This window comes from Ovis canadensis, chromosome 7 (assembly GCF_042477335.2).
Source record: "Ovis canadensis isolate MfBH-ARS-UI-01 breed Bighorn chromosome 7, ARS-UI_OviCan_v2, whole genome shotgun sequence".
In the NCBI taxonomy this organism is placed as follows: domain Eukaryota; kingdom Metazoa; phylum Chordata; class Mammalia; order Artiodactyla; family Bovidae; genus Ovis; species Ovis canadensis.
In genome coordinates this window covers 22,890,459-22,906,350 of record NC_091251.1, presented here as the reverse complement: position 1 = coordinate 22,906,350, position 15,892 = coordinate 22,890,459, and the positions used below count along the sequence as shown (strand labels likewise).

The 15,892-nt window shown below is 37.2% G+C and overlaps 1 protein-coding gene across 3 annotated transcripts in view; it reads left to right on the top strand.

Moving 5' to 3' along the window:
- HOMER1 (homer scaffold protein 1) overlaps positions 1-14,607 on the top strand; it is a 158,088-nt gene extending 143,481 nt beyond the window's left edge. For all 3 annotated transcript variants that reach the window (XM_069595383.1, XM_069595384.1, XM_069595385.1), the window contains exon 9: positions 11,688-14,607. In XM_069595383.1, coding sequence (XP_069451484.1) covers positions 11,688-11,876 — 189 coding nt within the window. In that variant the 3' untranslated portion in view covers positions 11,877-14,607. The remainder of the gene's footprint in view (positions 1-11,687) is intronic.
- Positions 14,608-15,892: the final 1,285 nt, after the last annotated feature.

Here is a 15,892-nt window from a genome sequence, read left to right as displayed (position 1 = left end):
GACCCCATGGACTACAGCACGCCAGGCCTCCCTGTCCATCACCAACTCCCAGAGTTTGCTCAAATTCATGTCCATTGAGTCGGTGATGCCATCCAACCATCTCATCCTCCGTCGTCCCCTCCTCCTCCTTCCTTCAATCTTTCCCACCATCAGCGTCTTTTCCCACTAGTGAGTCGACTCTTTGCATCAGCTGGCCAGAATTTTGGAGTTTCAGCTTCAACATCAGTCCTTCCAATGAATATTCAGGGTTGATTTCCTTTAGGATTGACTGGTTTGATCTCCTTGCAGTCCAAGGGACTCTCAAGAGTCTTCTTATTAGCTCTCTCTTTTATATAGAGTAGTGTGTGTAAGTCAGTCCCAATCTCCCAATTTATCTTTTCCCCTTTGGTAACCGTAAGTCTGTTTTCTACATCTGTGACTCTATTTCTGTTTTGAAAATAAGTTCATTTGTACCCTTTTTTTAGAACTCTGGGTATAAGCGATATCATATAATATTTGACTTCACTTAGTATGACAACCTCTTCAATGTGTATTTTCTAAGAATAGAACAGTCTCTTACATAACCATCAAAATCAAGACATTATCTAAAGACTTTATTCTAATTCTCATAATTGTGCTCTTTATAACAGAATATTAAAAATTGTTTTTCTGGTCTAGGAATCATTCCAGGATCACAAGTTGCATTTAGTTGTCATATCTATTTATTTTGATGTTAAATTGTCCCAGATTTGGCAAGGGGGAACCTTTTTAATCCTGCTTCTGTGTCCTTTTGATGTGACCCTATCATTTTTTAAAGAACTTCATGTTTTAACTCAACTAGATATTCTAGGTTCATCTTGTATTTCTCAGTTCCAGCCTTGAAATTAGCTATTTCTTCAGAAAAAAATTTCCTTTTAGTAAAGTTTGGTGTTTATAAACCAGGTTCTGGGCATTAAATATACTTTTTGCTACTGAGATGTCATTGTGTCTAGGCCCTCTTAATTATCAGAGCTAGAAATATGCACATATCACATTATGTCCATTATAATAACTATACTGAAAAAAAACCCACCCTGAAACCATATCAATACCTCCCATTGCAGTCCAGTACTATGGAGCTCATTTAAGCCTTCCCCAGTTTCCTGTTTTTAACTCTGTTCCCCAATATTAAGAAACCATAATACGTTTACTTGCTTGCTTAAGAAGTGAAGTGAAAGTTGCTCAGTCATGTCTGACTCTTTGTGACCCCATGGGCTATACAGTCCATGGAATTCTCCAGGCCAGAATACTGGAGTGGTAGCTGTTCCCTTCTCCAGGGGAATCTTCCCAACCCAGGGATCAAATCCAGGTCTCCACATTGCAGGTGGATTCTTACCAGCTGAGCCACCAGGGAAGCCCAAGAATACTGGAGTGGGTAGCCTATCCCTTCTCCAGGGCATCTTCCCAACCCAGGAATTGAACCGGGGTCTCCTCATTACAGGCAGATTCTTTACCAGCTGAGCTACCAGGGAAGCTCTTTTGTTTAAGAAAGTAGTTTCTAATTCATACTACTGTCAAAACAACAAAAGCGCAATCCTACTGACGGATGAGTATTCTTTTTGTTTTTAACTTGTGTTCAAAAGTTAATTAGATTCTTTCACTCTCCCTCGTCAATTGGTTAGTTATTCATTTAAAGTACATTTATGTTCATCTGTATCTTATTATATTCCATTTTAGTTCTTCCCCATTCTTCTTTGTGTTGTATTTGTGTGCATTTACTGAGCATTTGGGGCTTCCCAGGTGGCACTAGTGGTAAAGAACCCATCTGCCAAGACAGGAGTTGTAAGGGACGCAGGTTCAGTCCCTCGGTTAGGAAGATCCCCTGAAGAAGGAAATACTGGAAACCCACTCCAGTATTCTTGCCTGGAGAATCCCAGGGACAGAGGAGTCTGGCGGGTTACAGTCCATACAGTCACAAAGAGTCAGACGCAACTGAAGTGCTTTAGTGTGCAGACACTGAGCATGTGAAGCATGGTTCTAAAAGTCAGAACTATTCATATCTTTCTAGAAGTGTCATCTTGTCCAATCCAGTCTAGCCCCATTCCCATCTGCCCCGTGGGTAACCAGTCTCATTATCTGATTTATTCTTTCTGTGTTTCTTTTTACACAGATGAACAGATACGTCTGTTCGTTTTATTCCCTCCCTTTTTTTCTTACACAAATGGTAACATACTCTAGTCACTCTTAACCCTTACACACTGTTTTTTTAATAATGTAAGGTATGTCCTGGAAATCACTCTGTCAGTTCATAGAGATCTTGTTCATTCTTTGTTTGGCTGTGTAGTACTTCATTGATATGTGTGATAGTTTTTTCCAAACACACTCCTTTATGTGGCTATGTAGGTTGTCTCCAGTGTCCTGAGAGTACTATAGTGCGTAATCTTGTCCATAGGTATTTTGTTACTGTTGGAGGTGTATCTATAGGGTAGATGCTTAGAAGCAAGGTTTCCAAGTGAGAAGGTCATACTGTCACGTTCTTCTCCATAATGGGTGTTGCTAGTTTTCCCTCATATCATCAGCATGTGTGTGCCCGTTTCTCACAGCCTCATCGACAAAATGTGTTCTCAGACTTCTTATCTTTTGGCAATATATGTTAGATGAGAAACGATAGTTTTAATTGGTGTATCTCATATTCTAAGTGAGATTTAACATCTTTCAGAAGCTTAGAGGCCATTTCAGTATCTTTTTGTACCTGTATAGATTGTGTATTCATGTCTTTAGCCCTTTCACTATAGAATTTTTATCCTTCGTTGAAAAATTTTCTAGAGTTATTTATATATCTGCAGTTATATCTTACAGATATTTTCTCCCAGTTTGCCAGTGTTTTTTGACTTTGCTTAAGATAGTGGTATTGTTTTATGCAGTGTCAAATATATCATTCTTTTCTTGCATTGCCCTGTTGTTGTTGTGCAGTTGCTAAGTCGTGTCCAACATTTTGCAACCCCATGTACCACAGTACACCAGGTGTCCCTGTCCTTCACCATCTCCTGGAATTTACTCTGATTCAAGGTGGATTTAGAAAAGGCAGAGGAACGAGAGATCAAATTGCCAACATCTGTTGGATCATAGAAAAAGAAAGAGAATTCCAGAAAAACACTACTGCTTCATTGCCTATGCTAAAGCCTTTGACTGTATAGATCACAATAGACTGTAGAATGTTCTTAAAGAGATGGGAATACCAGGCCACCTTAAATGCCTCCTGAGAAACCTGTATGCAGGTCAAGAAGCAGCAGTTAGAACCAGACATGGAACAATGGACTGGTTCAAAATTAGGCAAAGAGTACACCAAGACTGTATATTGTCACCCTGCTTATTTAACTTATATGCAAAGTACATCATGGGAAATGCCTGGTTGGATGAAGCACAAGCTGGAATCAAGATTGTCGGGAGAAATATCAATAACCTCAGATATGCATATGACACCACCCTTATGGCAGAAAGTGAAGAGGAACTAAACAGTCGCTTAATAAATGTGAAAAAGGAGAGTGAAAAAGCTGGCTTAAAACTCAACATTCAAAAAATGAAAATCATGGCATCTGGTCCCATCACTTCATAGCAAATAGATGGGGAAACAATGGAAACAGTGACAGACTTTATTTTCTTGAGCTCCAAAATCACTGCAGATGGTGACTGCAGCCATGAAATTAAAAGATATTTGCTCCTTGGAAGAAAAACTGTGACAGACCTAGATAGCACATTAAAAAGCAGAGACATTACTTTGCTGTCAAAGGTCCAACTAGTCAAAGCTATGGTTTTTCCAGTAGTCATGTATGGATGTAAGAATTGGACCATAAAGAAGACTGAGCATCAAAGAATTGATGCTTTTGAACTGTGGTGTTGGAGAAGACTCTTGAGAGTCCCTTGGACTGCAAGGAGATCTAACCAGTCCATCCTAAAGGAAATCAGTCCTGGAAATTCATTAGAAGGACTGATGCTGTGAAGCTCCAATACTTTGGCCACCTGATGCAAAGAGCTGAGTCATTAGAAAAGACCTTGGCTCAATGGACAGGAGTTTGAACAATCTCTGGGAGTTGGTGAAGGACAGGGAAGCCTGGCATGCTGCAGTCCACGGGGTTGCAAAGAGTTGGATCTGCCTGAGCAACTGAACAACAGCAACATATCTGTTGAGTGAGTGATGCTGTCCAACCATCTCATCCTCTGTGGAGCAAGTGAACAACAACAATATGTACACTGAGTCAGTGATGCCATCCAACCGTCTCATCATTTGTCGTCCCCTTCTCCTCCTGCCCTCAATATTTCCCAGCATCAGGGTTTTTTCCAGTGAGTTGGCCCTTCACATCAGGTGGCCAAAGTATTGGAGCTTCAGCTTCAGCATCAGTCCTTCCAATGAATATTCAAGGTTGATTTCCTTTAGGATTGACTGGTTTGATCTCCTTGAGTCCAAGCAACTCTCAAGAGTCATTTCCAGAACCACAGTTCAAAAGCATCAATTCTTCAGCACTCAGCCTTCTTTATGGTCCAACCCTCACATCCATACATGACTACTGGAAAAACCATGGCTTTGACTATATGGACCTTTGTCGTCAAAATGATCTCTCTTCTTTTTAATATGCTGTCTAGGTTTGTCATAGGTTTTCTTCCAAGGAGAAAGCGTCTTTTAATTTCATGATTGCAGTTACTATCTGCAGTGATTTTGGAGTCCAAGAAAATAAAATCTGTCACTTGTTTCCATTGTTTGCCCCTCTATTTCCCATAAAGTGATGGGACCGGATGCCATGATCTTAGTTTTTTGAATTGAGTTTTAAGCCAACTTTTTCAGTCTCCTCTTTCACTTTCATCAAAAGGCTCATTAGTTCCTCTTCACTTTCTGCCATAAAGGTGATGTCATCTACGTATTTGAGGTTTTTGATATTTCTCCCAACAGTCTTGATTCCATCTTGTGATTTATCCAGCCTGGCATTTTACATGATGTACTCTGCATATAAGTTAAATAAGCAGAGTGACAATATACAGCCTTGACGTACTCCCTTCCAAATTTTGAACCAGTCCTTTGTTCCATACCCAGTTCTAACTGCTGCTTCTTGACCTGCATACAGGTTTCTCTGGAGGCATGTAAGGTGGTCTGGTATTCTCATCTCTTTAAGAATTTTCCATAGTTTGTTGTGATCCACACAGTCAAAGGCTTTAGCATAGCTAATAAAGCAGATTTTTTTTTTTTGTATTCTCTTGCTTTTTCTATGATCCAACAGATGTTGGCAATTTAATATTTGGTTCCTCTGCCTTTTCTGAATCTAGCATCTGGAAGTTCTCATTCATGTACTGTTGAAGTCTAACTTCAAGGATTTTGAGCATTACCTTGCTAACCTGCGAAATGAGCCAACTGTGCAATAGTTTGCACATTCTTTGGCATTGCCCTTCTTTGGGATTGGAATGAAAATTGACCGCTTCCATTCCTGGAGTGTGAAATCCTGGTTATTGCTCTGACTCTGTTCCACACTCAGATCATATAGGAATCCATCCATATTTCCCTAAAGGGAACTTCTGTGGTTTCAGTTTTTATACTTAGATCTCTGGTTCACTTGGGGTTTGTCCTTTGTGTGTGGTGTGAGATATGAATCTAAGTTTATCCTTTTTCAGGTGTCTGTCTTGTTATCTCATTCAGTCAGTTCAGGTCAGTTGCGCAGTCGTGTCCGACTCCTTGCCGTTTATTTAAAACTTTATCCTTTTTTCCCAGAGATTTGAGATATTCAACTTCCATGCGTATCTTGGTCTATATCTGGGCTTTCTGTTCTGTCCTACTAAGTCACTCATATCTATTCATGCATCCTAGTACCACACTGCTTTGCTCGTAGAGGCTTTACAGTATATTTTAATATTGAATAAGGTCAATCAGCCCTCATAGCTTTTCTTTTTCATCATTTTTCTAAATGTATTCTTAACATGTTTTATCCATATGTATTTTAGTATTAACATTAGTACAATTTTAGTGTCAACAAAAAGCTTAGCTCTGTAAAAAAATATCTTTGGTATTTCTTAAAATTTAGAATGCTAGTTTAGCAGAAGTCATATCTTCATGAGGTTTCCATCCTATCCAAGAACAGAGGATGTCTTCTTACTTGTTCATGCCTGCTTTTGTGTTTTTTTAGGAACATTTTAAGACTTTCATCCTGTGAATTTGGAGCGTTTCTTGTTTATTTGTAAATATCTTATCTTATACTATTGAAAATCAGGTTTTCTCTACCATTGTATCTTTTGGTTATTGTTTATAACAATGTATATGAAAGGTTTTGAATTCTGTTTGCTAATTTTATATCCTGCTACCATACTAAATTATTTTATTGTTTGGACTAGTTTTGTCATTTATTTCATTTATTCACTAACGAATAATCTGCAAATAGAGATAATTTTACTTCTTTTTTTCTAGTTCTTAGGTCTGTGTTGATTTTTCTTGTTGAGTTACATCTGTTAAAAATACCAGTACAGTGTTAGTAGTAGAGATGACAGACTTATCCTGATTTTAGTGGAAATGTCTCTAATATTTTTCCATCAGTTGAAATGCTGGCTTTACCAGTGTCATACTGTGAGAGTGGCTTATTCCTATTTTCTCGAGTGTTTCTACGAAGAAAGAGTTAACTTTTGTTAATAGCTTTTTTAGTACCAATGGAGATAATCATACTTTTCCCCCCAGACCTATTAATATGGTTTATTTTATTAATGAATTTTCTAAAACTGAACCACATTTGCATTCCTAAAATAAATACCACTTAATTGTGGTGTATCATTTTCTTAATGTGTCAGATTTTTGTTCTCTGTTATATGATATTCATTTGTAATATTGGGCTGTAATTTTCCTTTTTCAGGTGCGGGCTGGATTTATACAATTTAGGTGTTAAGGTCATACTAGCTTCATAAGATAATTTGGAAGATTTTCTTTATTTTCTTATGCTCTGGAATAATTTATGTCATATTGGAACTATCTGGTTTTTGAACGTTTAATAGAACCCCCGTTTGAAACTGTCTGGGCCTGGAGCTTTTTTAATTCCTTGATTACTCCCTGTTTCTTCTGCAGATATTGGCCTGTATAAGTTTTCCATCTGGGTTTTCAGATATTCAACGGAAACTCTTATAGTTTCTTATTTTATGTAGTTCTTTATCCTTGTCTTTCTTAAGTTTAGTAATAGTATGTCTATTGTAGACTTCCCTGGTGGCTCAGTTAGTAAAGAGTCTGCCTGCAATGAGGGAGACCTGGGTTCGATCCCTGGGTCAAAAAGATACCCTGGAGAAGGAAATAGCAACCTGCTCCAGTATCCCTGCCTGAAGAATTAGATGGACAGAGGAGCCTGGTGGGGTCCACAGGGTCAGAAAGAACCGGACACAACTGAGTGACTAATGCTTTCACTTTCGTGTCTGTTTTAAGTTTTTTGAAAAATGAAATTCTGACTTACTAATCAGTATTACTATTTTTCTCTTTTACCTAATGAATTTTTATTCTTCTGTTTATTATTCCTGCTTTATGGTTTGTTTTGATTTACTTAAACATTTTTTTTCTAGCATTTTGAAAGGGGAATTTGATTTCTTTGTTTTCATGTTTATTTATTTGTGTTTAAAACTATAGATCTCCGCTGATCGTTGCTTTAATTTGTCCCATAAATTATGACAGTATTTTTCTTGTCATTATGTCTTGAAATTCTGTGATTTGGTCTTCCCTTTCATGCTGGAAATGTTTAAAGGAACATGTTTGAATATCCTCGTGGAAGGGTCGTTTAATTTTATGAGTTAGTTTTACTGCATTGTGAATACAAGGGTTTGTTTATATAATTTCTGCTTTACATAATTTACCACTTTTTTAATGTAATCTAGCATATGATCCATTTGTGAATGCTGTTTATTGATTTTGTAATTTAAGCCTTCTATACCCTTACCATTTTTTTGTTCCTCTTGATCTGTCCTATATGGAGAGGAGCATATTAAAAACTCTTATCAGTGTATTTTTTTTCTATGTATCCTTACAGCTCCTGTAGTTTCTGCTTTATAAAGATGGCTACTGTTTCTCGGTACCTAGACGTAACTGTTGTATCTTCATTGTGTGTGGCCTTTAGAGCTGAAGCTGTCTTTCTTTGCTGCTTTTTCTATGGCAGTCACAATGCCTGCCTGGTCTACCTTTGCTCATGTTATTTTTGGACTTTCTCAATGAATTTCCCAGTGGAAGGACCTTTTATGTTATGATGAGCTACCCCCCAGGGTCTCTTTCTCTTCTTATTTTTTTTAAGGGTCTCTTATTTTTTAATTTACTTTTGGTGATCTGAGTCTTCCCTGCTGTGCACAGGCGTTCTCTAGCCGTGGTGAGCAAGGGCGCCCAGCACGTGGGCGCAGTAGCTGTGGCACATGGGCTCAGGAGGTATAGCTCGCTGGCTGCGGAGCGCAGGCTCAGCAGCTGTGCTGCAGGGCCTTTCTTACTTGGTGGGATTTTCCCAGACCAGGAATTGAGGCAGATGCCTGTCCACCGTACTGCCAGAAAGGTCCCCTTTTTCTTCCTTTTGCTCTCTCCCCTCAGAAGCCCTGCCTTTCCAGGTCACCTCCTCAGGCCCTGTGTACACTCTGAGGCTGCCTTGTGCAGGTTGCCCTGGTCCACCAGCACTTTTTGTTTTCTCCCAGCATCTTGGCACTTTGAGCGGCCTTTCTATCTCTCCAGGTTATTCGAGTTCAGTCTTGGGTCTTCATTCTCCTCTTCCCTCTTCCGTGTTTCTCCCTCAACCCTGCCTTGCCCTCTGCAAAGAGTTAGAGTAAGAACTTGAGAAGTATCTCCGCGAGAAGCTGGTGCTTATCTCTCCTGATTGTAGGTAGCCTCACATTTGCATGGCTCCCTTTCTTCTGGTTGAACTTGTGGTATTTGTGCTGTTTTATTTGCTCTTGTTAGGGTTTCTGCCGCTTGGAAAGCTGCTGGAGAGAGTTCAGCGCACACAGTACTTTCCTCCGCTTCTCTGTCCGTCTGTTCTGTTGGCCAGCATCCCCCTTGGAGAAGGCACAATCCATTAAAACAGGGACCACCTTTGTTTATTTACTACCTTATTCTCAAAGCCTCAGCTTCCCTGGTGGCTCAGTTGGTAAAGAGTCTGCCTGCAATGCTGGGTTTGATTCCTGGGTCGGGAAGATCCCCTGGAGCAGGAAATGGCAACCCACTCCAGTATTCTTGCCTGGAGAATCCCATGGACAGGGGAGCCTGGCAGGCTACAGTCCACGGGGTCACAAAGAGTCGGACATGACTGAGAGACTTTCATTCTCAGAGCCTAGTTACTTAGAAGACATCTCAGTAAATAATTGTTGAGTAACTCTTCTTCAAAATATGTGTGTCTTTTAGTCATTTTTCTGTTAAATTATTAATTCTTGTTTTGATCTGAATATGATCATGTATGATCTATGTGAAGGTTAATAATCAATAATCTAATAGGACAGTAATATAACTGGTAAGAGTTTAAGATATGAATCAGATATCAACAAAGACAAATTTTTATAGCTTTTACTTAGATTAAATGATGCACGATTCAAATTTACAGAAAGTGAACCTGACCTGATCCCATTGATGGTGGTAATAATTGTTTAATGTTTTTTTAATCACTCGAGTGTTGTAGCTCCATATCTAACAAATACTGACTTCTGCCCACTAGCATTTTATACTTTCAGTCATTGCCTTCAAAAGCACTCAAAGGGGTTTAGCAAGTTCTGGCCTCAGTGTTTTATCAGTGCCTTATCTTAGTTTCCTGACATATACTCACATATCAGTTAAAGAAGGGAAATAGAAGCACAAAAATCATTATTATGAGTTAATAATGAGTTGCAAGGGGGAATGAAAGTTACGAAGAAGGGCTGGAAAGTATAGACAGAAGATAGAACTGGGACATGCCACCAACCAGGTTGCTTCATCCTGATCTTACATTGTCTGTTCTTCCTCTGGGATCATATTCTCTGCCTCAGAATAGACCACAGCACCAACAGCACCATATTGGATCCCTTTTTTTATAGGCCTGGTGAAATTCCTTCAATCGGAGAAATGGCTTAGAGCACAAGCCTCCTGGAGAAGAACAGTGCAGTTTTCATAGCTGGGGGAGTTTGGTGTTTTGCTTGTTTCCACTGAAAATGTTTGGCTGTTTCATTGATTGGCAAGGAGAACAAAGAAGCCTTTCACTTTTTAAGGATGGCTTTAGAGGGCAAACTGGGCGGTGCCTGGTAAAGTGGGTATTTTCTCGTGAATGACATTTGGTCTATTTTTACAGTTGGAAACATTCTAATCTTAAGCTTCTTGTTTGAGCAGGTCAGAGAGCGTGCTGTGGAATTCTTGCATTTGATCCCAGGGTCTGTTTACTCCACTACGGTTGAGACTTCATGAACTTGGCTTCTGAATTTATAAATATCTTATTGGTTTCAGAATCTGCTATCAGTTTGCTTATCTTCACCTTGTAGGTGATTTGAAGGGAAAAGATTAGAAACATACCTGGTTAACATCTAATAATAGATACTTTAGATTAGAAATCTCTAAGTTCTTTCTTTAAAAGTCATTATAGCTGCACTATTCCTTTTTTATATTTTCCCAGGCTCTTGCGACTTATCTGTGGTGTCTTTCCTTGAGGCTTACTCTTAGTTAAACATGTGAATATTTCTTTGTGCTGGGAATGCTAAATCAAGGGTTACTTTCTTATATGTATTCAAATCAGTTTTTCAATTATTTTTCTTAGACGTTTAATTTTGCAGGCATTGTAGGATAAGTGGATTTTGGAAAGAAGTGTACATAGTCCCGACAACCGGAAGGGTTTCCTATTTTCGATGTGTACTTTCATTCCCATCGCTCATCTTCACATACACAGCTTTGCCTCCTTGTAGTTGGTGCACTGCTTCAAATTCTGTTATTTTCATTTAACACCTACCAGATTCTTTAAACAATTGTTTAAAAATCTACTATCCTTTAGGTATAGTATATAGTAACATATATAATTTGTAAGTACGCCAGAAATTCTGGCATTTATTTTTAAAGTTTAAAAAATTTTTGTTGTCATGGACTTTTGGCTTTCCTTTTGGCATTTTTTTCTTCCCTTAATCTGCAGTATATTGGAACTGTTTTTGTCTAATTCTCTTACATGCACAGGTATTCACTACAGTTTTTAACAGGTGAGCTATGTTCTCTACCATACACATTCCTTTGATACTGAGGTGAAACGAAGGATAATTGGTATATTCTGAGGATCCTAAAACATTTGAGAGAGTCATTTCCTTCTCCAGATCTTTCTCCAGCATGGCCAAGAAAGAAAGTTAATTTGTCTTTTTTTTCTGCCTGCTTCACTTGAGATTGCTAACAGTTGGGCGTGAGGAAAAGGAGGTGGGCACAAATAGAAATGAAATGTACCTAATCCACAGAATGGGTCACCAGTCCTCTCTTGGTGTTTGAAGTACCTAGACGAATGTTGCCTTTTTGAAGCAGGCAGGGAGGAAATTTGTGCTTGGGGATAGATGGATTCATGAGCAGCCAGTCAGTAAAACTACATGGATTTCTTAGATGGCACAATCTGAAAACCTCCTTACGTTGTGTTGAGATTCAGAAGCTCATCCTGATTATCAAACTGCATGGACTATCACAGTATTCTAATAATAAAAGTTATATTGTTTCTTAAATCTTCGACTGACACACGTATATATATATCACACTTTTGTTTCTAAAGGAAGTAGAAATTCGGAACAAAGACCTGGAGGGACAACTGTCTGACTTAGAGCAACGTCTGGAGAAAAGTCAGAATGAACAAGAAGCTTTTCGCAATAACCTGAAGACCCTGTTAGAAATCCTTGATGGAAAAATCTTTGAACTAACAGAATTACGAGATAACTTGGCCAAGCTACTAGAACGCAGCTAAGGAAAGTTAAATTTCAGTGCCAATTGATTAAAAAAGATACTGTCTCTCTTCATAGGATTGTTTGGGCTCCGCATCAAGATTGCACAAAAAAATTGAATATCTCTTCTCCACGAGGAGGATCTTTTGAAAATTGGAATTGTATATTTCGGTGTAAATTTTAGAATTCAGCTTGTAGCTAGTTGGGGAAAAAAAAAAGAGATGAAAAACTTGAACTACAAATTACCTCCATGTATATTATTGGCCATAGTTAACTAGAAAGTTATAAATAGACACTTAATGCAATCTTTTTTTCTGATATTAGCCAATGGGAGAATTAACAAATGTCTGGGTCACATCCCCCTTTTTGTGTTCAACACAGTGAAGGTTATCTGCTTTTTAAATTAATTTATTTATGATATCTAAAGCTGTGTTTTGTGCAAAAACTTAGTGATGAAAGCCCTGTCTTTTGTTGTAATCTGAATAATTTCTCAGGATATTTTTGCACTGCCAAAGGCAGTGCCGTTACCAATTAATTCTTGCCAGGAGTGAAAGAGAGCTGCATCTTTAATTGAAACACACTATAACTGGGTGTATAGAGTTCTTCCCTCTTTTTATACTGGAAGATATTTCACTCTGGTGGCCACTCTGATACACTCTGGTATTCTCTAATCTTGTCTGCTGTATAGTTTACTTTTCCATATTGATTCCATGTATTTATGAAAAGATACTGTCTCCCATTTTATTACACATTTTAAAGCCAACTAATGAAGGCAGCTGAGTCCCTCCAAAATTTTTCTTTTTAAATTTCTAATAAATTTGACACACAGTACTGAAACATAGCAGCCCGTCACTGACGGTCTGGTCTAGCAATGTTAAGTATATTTACAGAATATGCAGTTACATTTATTTATATATTTTGCAAGAAATCTTTTCTGAATGATTAATGCATTTCAATTTACAAATACTAATGGTTGTTGGGGAACTGTTTATTATAGATCATTTTAAGGTGTATAGCGATTTTAAAGGCGATCCATTTCCATCAAGCAGCCAATCAGAGGACTGTTGGGATAGGAGCTGTTTACTCTGTCTGGGTCTTCACATCAACCACGTCTCTAGTCAATCCTCACAAGGCAATATTCTAAACTGTTACCTAAGCATTTCAAAAGAGGAATTCAATTCAGTGGGCTCTCCTCAGTGAACAGGTTTTAATGTTGTTTTGATGTAATTTTAAAGGACTTTTAGCAAACATGCATTTCTTTATATATTTCTTTCAAGGAGCTGTTTTAAAAAGTAAGTCAAGTGCTGGCTAGTTTGCTTATGGAATAAGAATTGCATCAGAGTCCATATATTCTTGCTGTACAATGCTTGTGATGTTGAGGAGGGTTCTTTTTTAACGTGTATGCTTGAGTATCGACTCCATGGAGTCTACACACACACTGACTTTTTGTTTGTACCCCCAGATAATTGAATTGTTAAGTATAAAATTAAGCTGATTCATCAATTTGTAGCCATTTTTTCACTCACACAGCTACTCAACACCAGACAATTTTGTTTAATATTTGTATGTGTATGTATGTAGATACATACATATTAATTTATATTAGAGTGAAAAATAAATGGTTTGTTTCTAAAGTTAGTTTCTAAAGTGAGTTTTCAGGTGTCTCTGAAAAGTTTATATCAGACACTTAATCATCATGTATTATATGTGCTATAATATCATGTACCTCCATCTATTTTAGGGTATTTTCCTCACCTATTTCTTGTAGGGAGGATAATTTAGGTACACAAGCTCAGAGCTATTTCTCTGATAAATCAGGTAATAAAATTTATTTGATTGATGGAATTTTGAAGTAGATGTGACTTTATCCATCAGTTTCTGAGTACAGAGCACCATATTTTAATTTAACTAGGGGATTTAACACTAGGGATCAGGGAATTTAGTTTTGAAGAGTTAAAAAAATTAAAGAAAAAAAAACAGTATTAGCTATTGAAATGGTAAGTGAATTATTTTAATGATGTAATAAGATATTTTTAAATTTTGACATAGTTGTCATTTAATGGGAAAATAAGTCACCAAAATGTCTCCACTTGAATTGTATTGATATATGAGACATGCGTGTAATTCAATATATACATATACTTATATGTATATACAGAAAATTATTTTTAATATTTTCCTACTGATATGAAATTTAAAATTGGAAATTTTGTGAGTTTTTTCTTTCCAATAGAGTCTACTTTTTTTTTCCTTTTATTAAGTGATTTCAACAATTTCTTGAGGGCTGCACCTTTAAATTCCCAGATTGTCTTTAGACATGTATAGTATATGGGATAAGGTGAACACAAGTGCACATATAAATCAAATCTTCTTATTAAGACTATTTTAGACACTCATTTACAGTAGGAGAGTACCTAGAAACCGTCGTCGACAAGTCATAATTAGGCTGTGTGCCTACCGTCATTTTCTCCATTTCTGTATTATATAAATAAAAGTTTGCATATTAAAATTTGATTTTTTTCCCAGAGACAAATATTATATGATGTATCTATATTTAGATCAAACTGTGGTAATATATTTATCAGAAAATAATGTTGGGGGACTATAGCCTGAAGATGTGGACTGGAAGTGATGCAGGGAAGGAGAGCAGAGATTGAGCCCATTGTGTATAAGGTATTATATGATGACCGAATTCTTGTACAAAAAAACAACTGAAAAAAAGAAAAACAAAAATACAGTTTTTATTTTGAAATACCTTTGTTGTTCTCTGAAGAATGTACTTTATCTTTTTCTCCTTCAGTCTTTTACAGATATTTTTAAAGAAGCATTTAAGTAATGGCAGCATTTACTTAAATCTTACAGGTGCTACTGGATTTTGCATTAGTGTGTTATGTTGTGAAATCCTAACTTTGACATAAAAGGTTTTGTAAGTATTTCCCTGCCTGGAAAATTAGTCTTTGTTTCTCCTCTCTCTTTCTCCTCTCTTTTTTCCTCCCTCTTTCTTCCTGCAGATTAAAAAAGGCCATGAAGTCGCACCCCTTCTGTCCCTGTGGGAGAACTCCAGCATCACCATAGATTTAACGTTTTGCTGTCATTGAACTCTTGAGAAGCAGTTAGAGGAAAAACTTATACCATTTTTTCAAGTGGAACTAGAAGAGACACTCACAGTTGAACCACGGCCACCTTTTAAAACTCATTTCTCTGCCTTGTTAAAATTAAATGTGTTCCTTCACGTGTGTACTCCAGTCTTCCGTGTTCTTACTTAACTCTGGAGTGTGTTCAGCCGCTCTCTCCTTTCTGACTCTCTGACAACTCTGGAACGGGAGGCGAGACAGAGGAAGTATTTGTTTGGTGGCAGTGGTTTATTGTCTTTTTAATTTATTGAAATCCTTTTGTTTGCTATCAAATGACTTTAACATCCTGATATTGTGATTGAAGCCATGAAATAGTCTTCATTGAATTTTTCTCCTCTGGATGCTTAGCATTGTTCCTTTACCCTTTGTGAAGTCAGTTAATTTATATAAATCTTAAAGAGGAAAACTTTCAGGTAAGAAGTAGTTGAGAATGACACATGTAAGAAAAAAACCATTTCTCCAGTAAGATACTATGTTATAATCAGTATTTGCTGTAAAGATAATTTTCATGTGAGAAAATATTTTAAAAATTGCTAGAAAGGGATCATTTTGGAATGGAAACAGATTTATCATTCACCTTACTCTAAATTGTGCGAATGTATTTTTAAATAATATTCATGTTAAATTGGACCTTAACTTTTTGTTAGCCTTTTATTTTGTACTGGAGTACAGTCAATTGGACCTTTAATTTTTATGGCAATTTTTCTCTGTGGGAAACTGATGTATCGTTGTCACAGAAATAAGCATAGTTAATGAATTGAAGAAATGAATGTTTTTCTCTTTTTGTTTATATATTGTAAAATAGCGTCAAATAACTAACAATTTTACTCAAGAAAAGACTTGATCAGCACTACACTGCCAAGTGATTTCTGCTTAGTATACTAGATGAAAAAGAATGGAGTTGT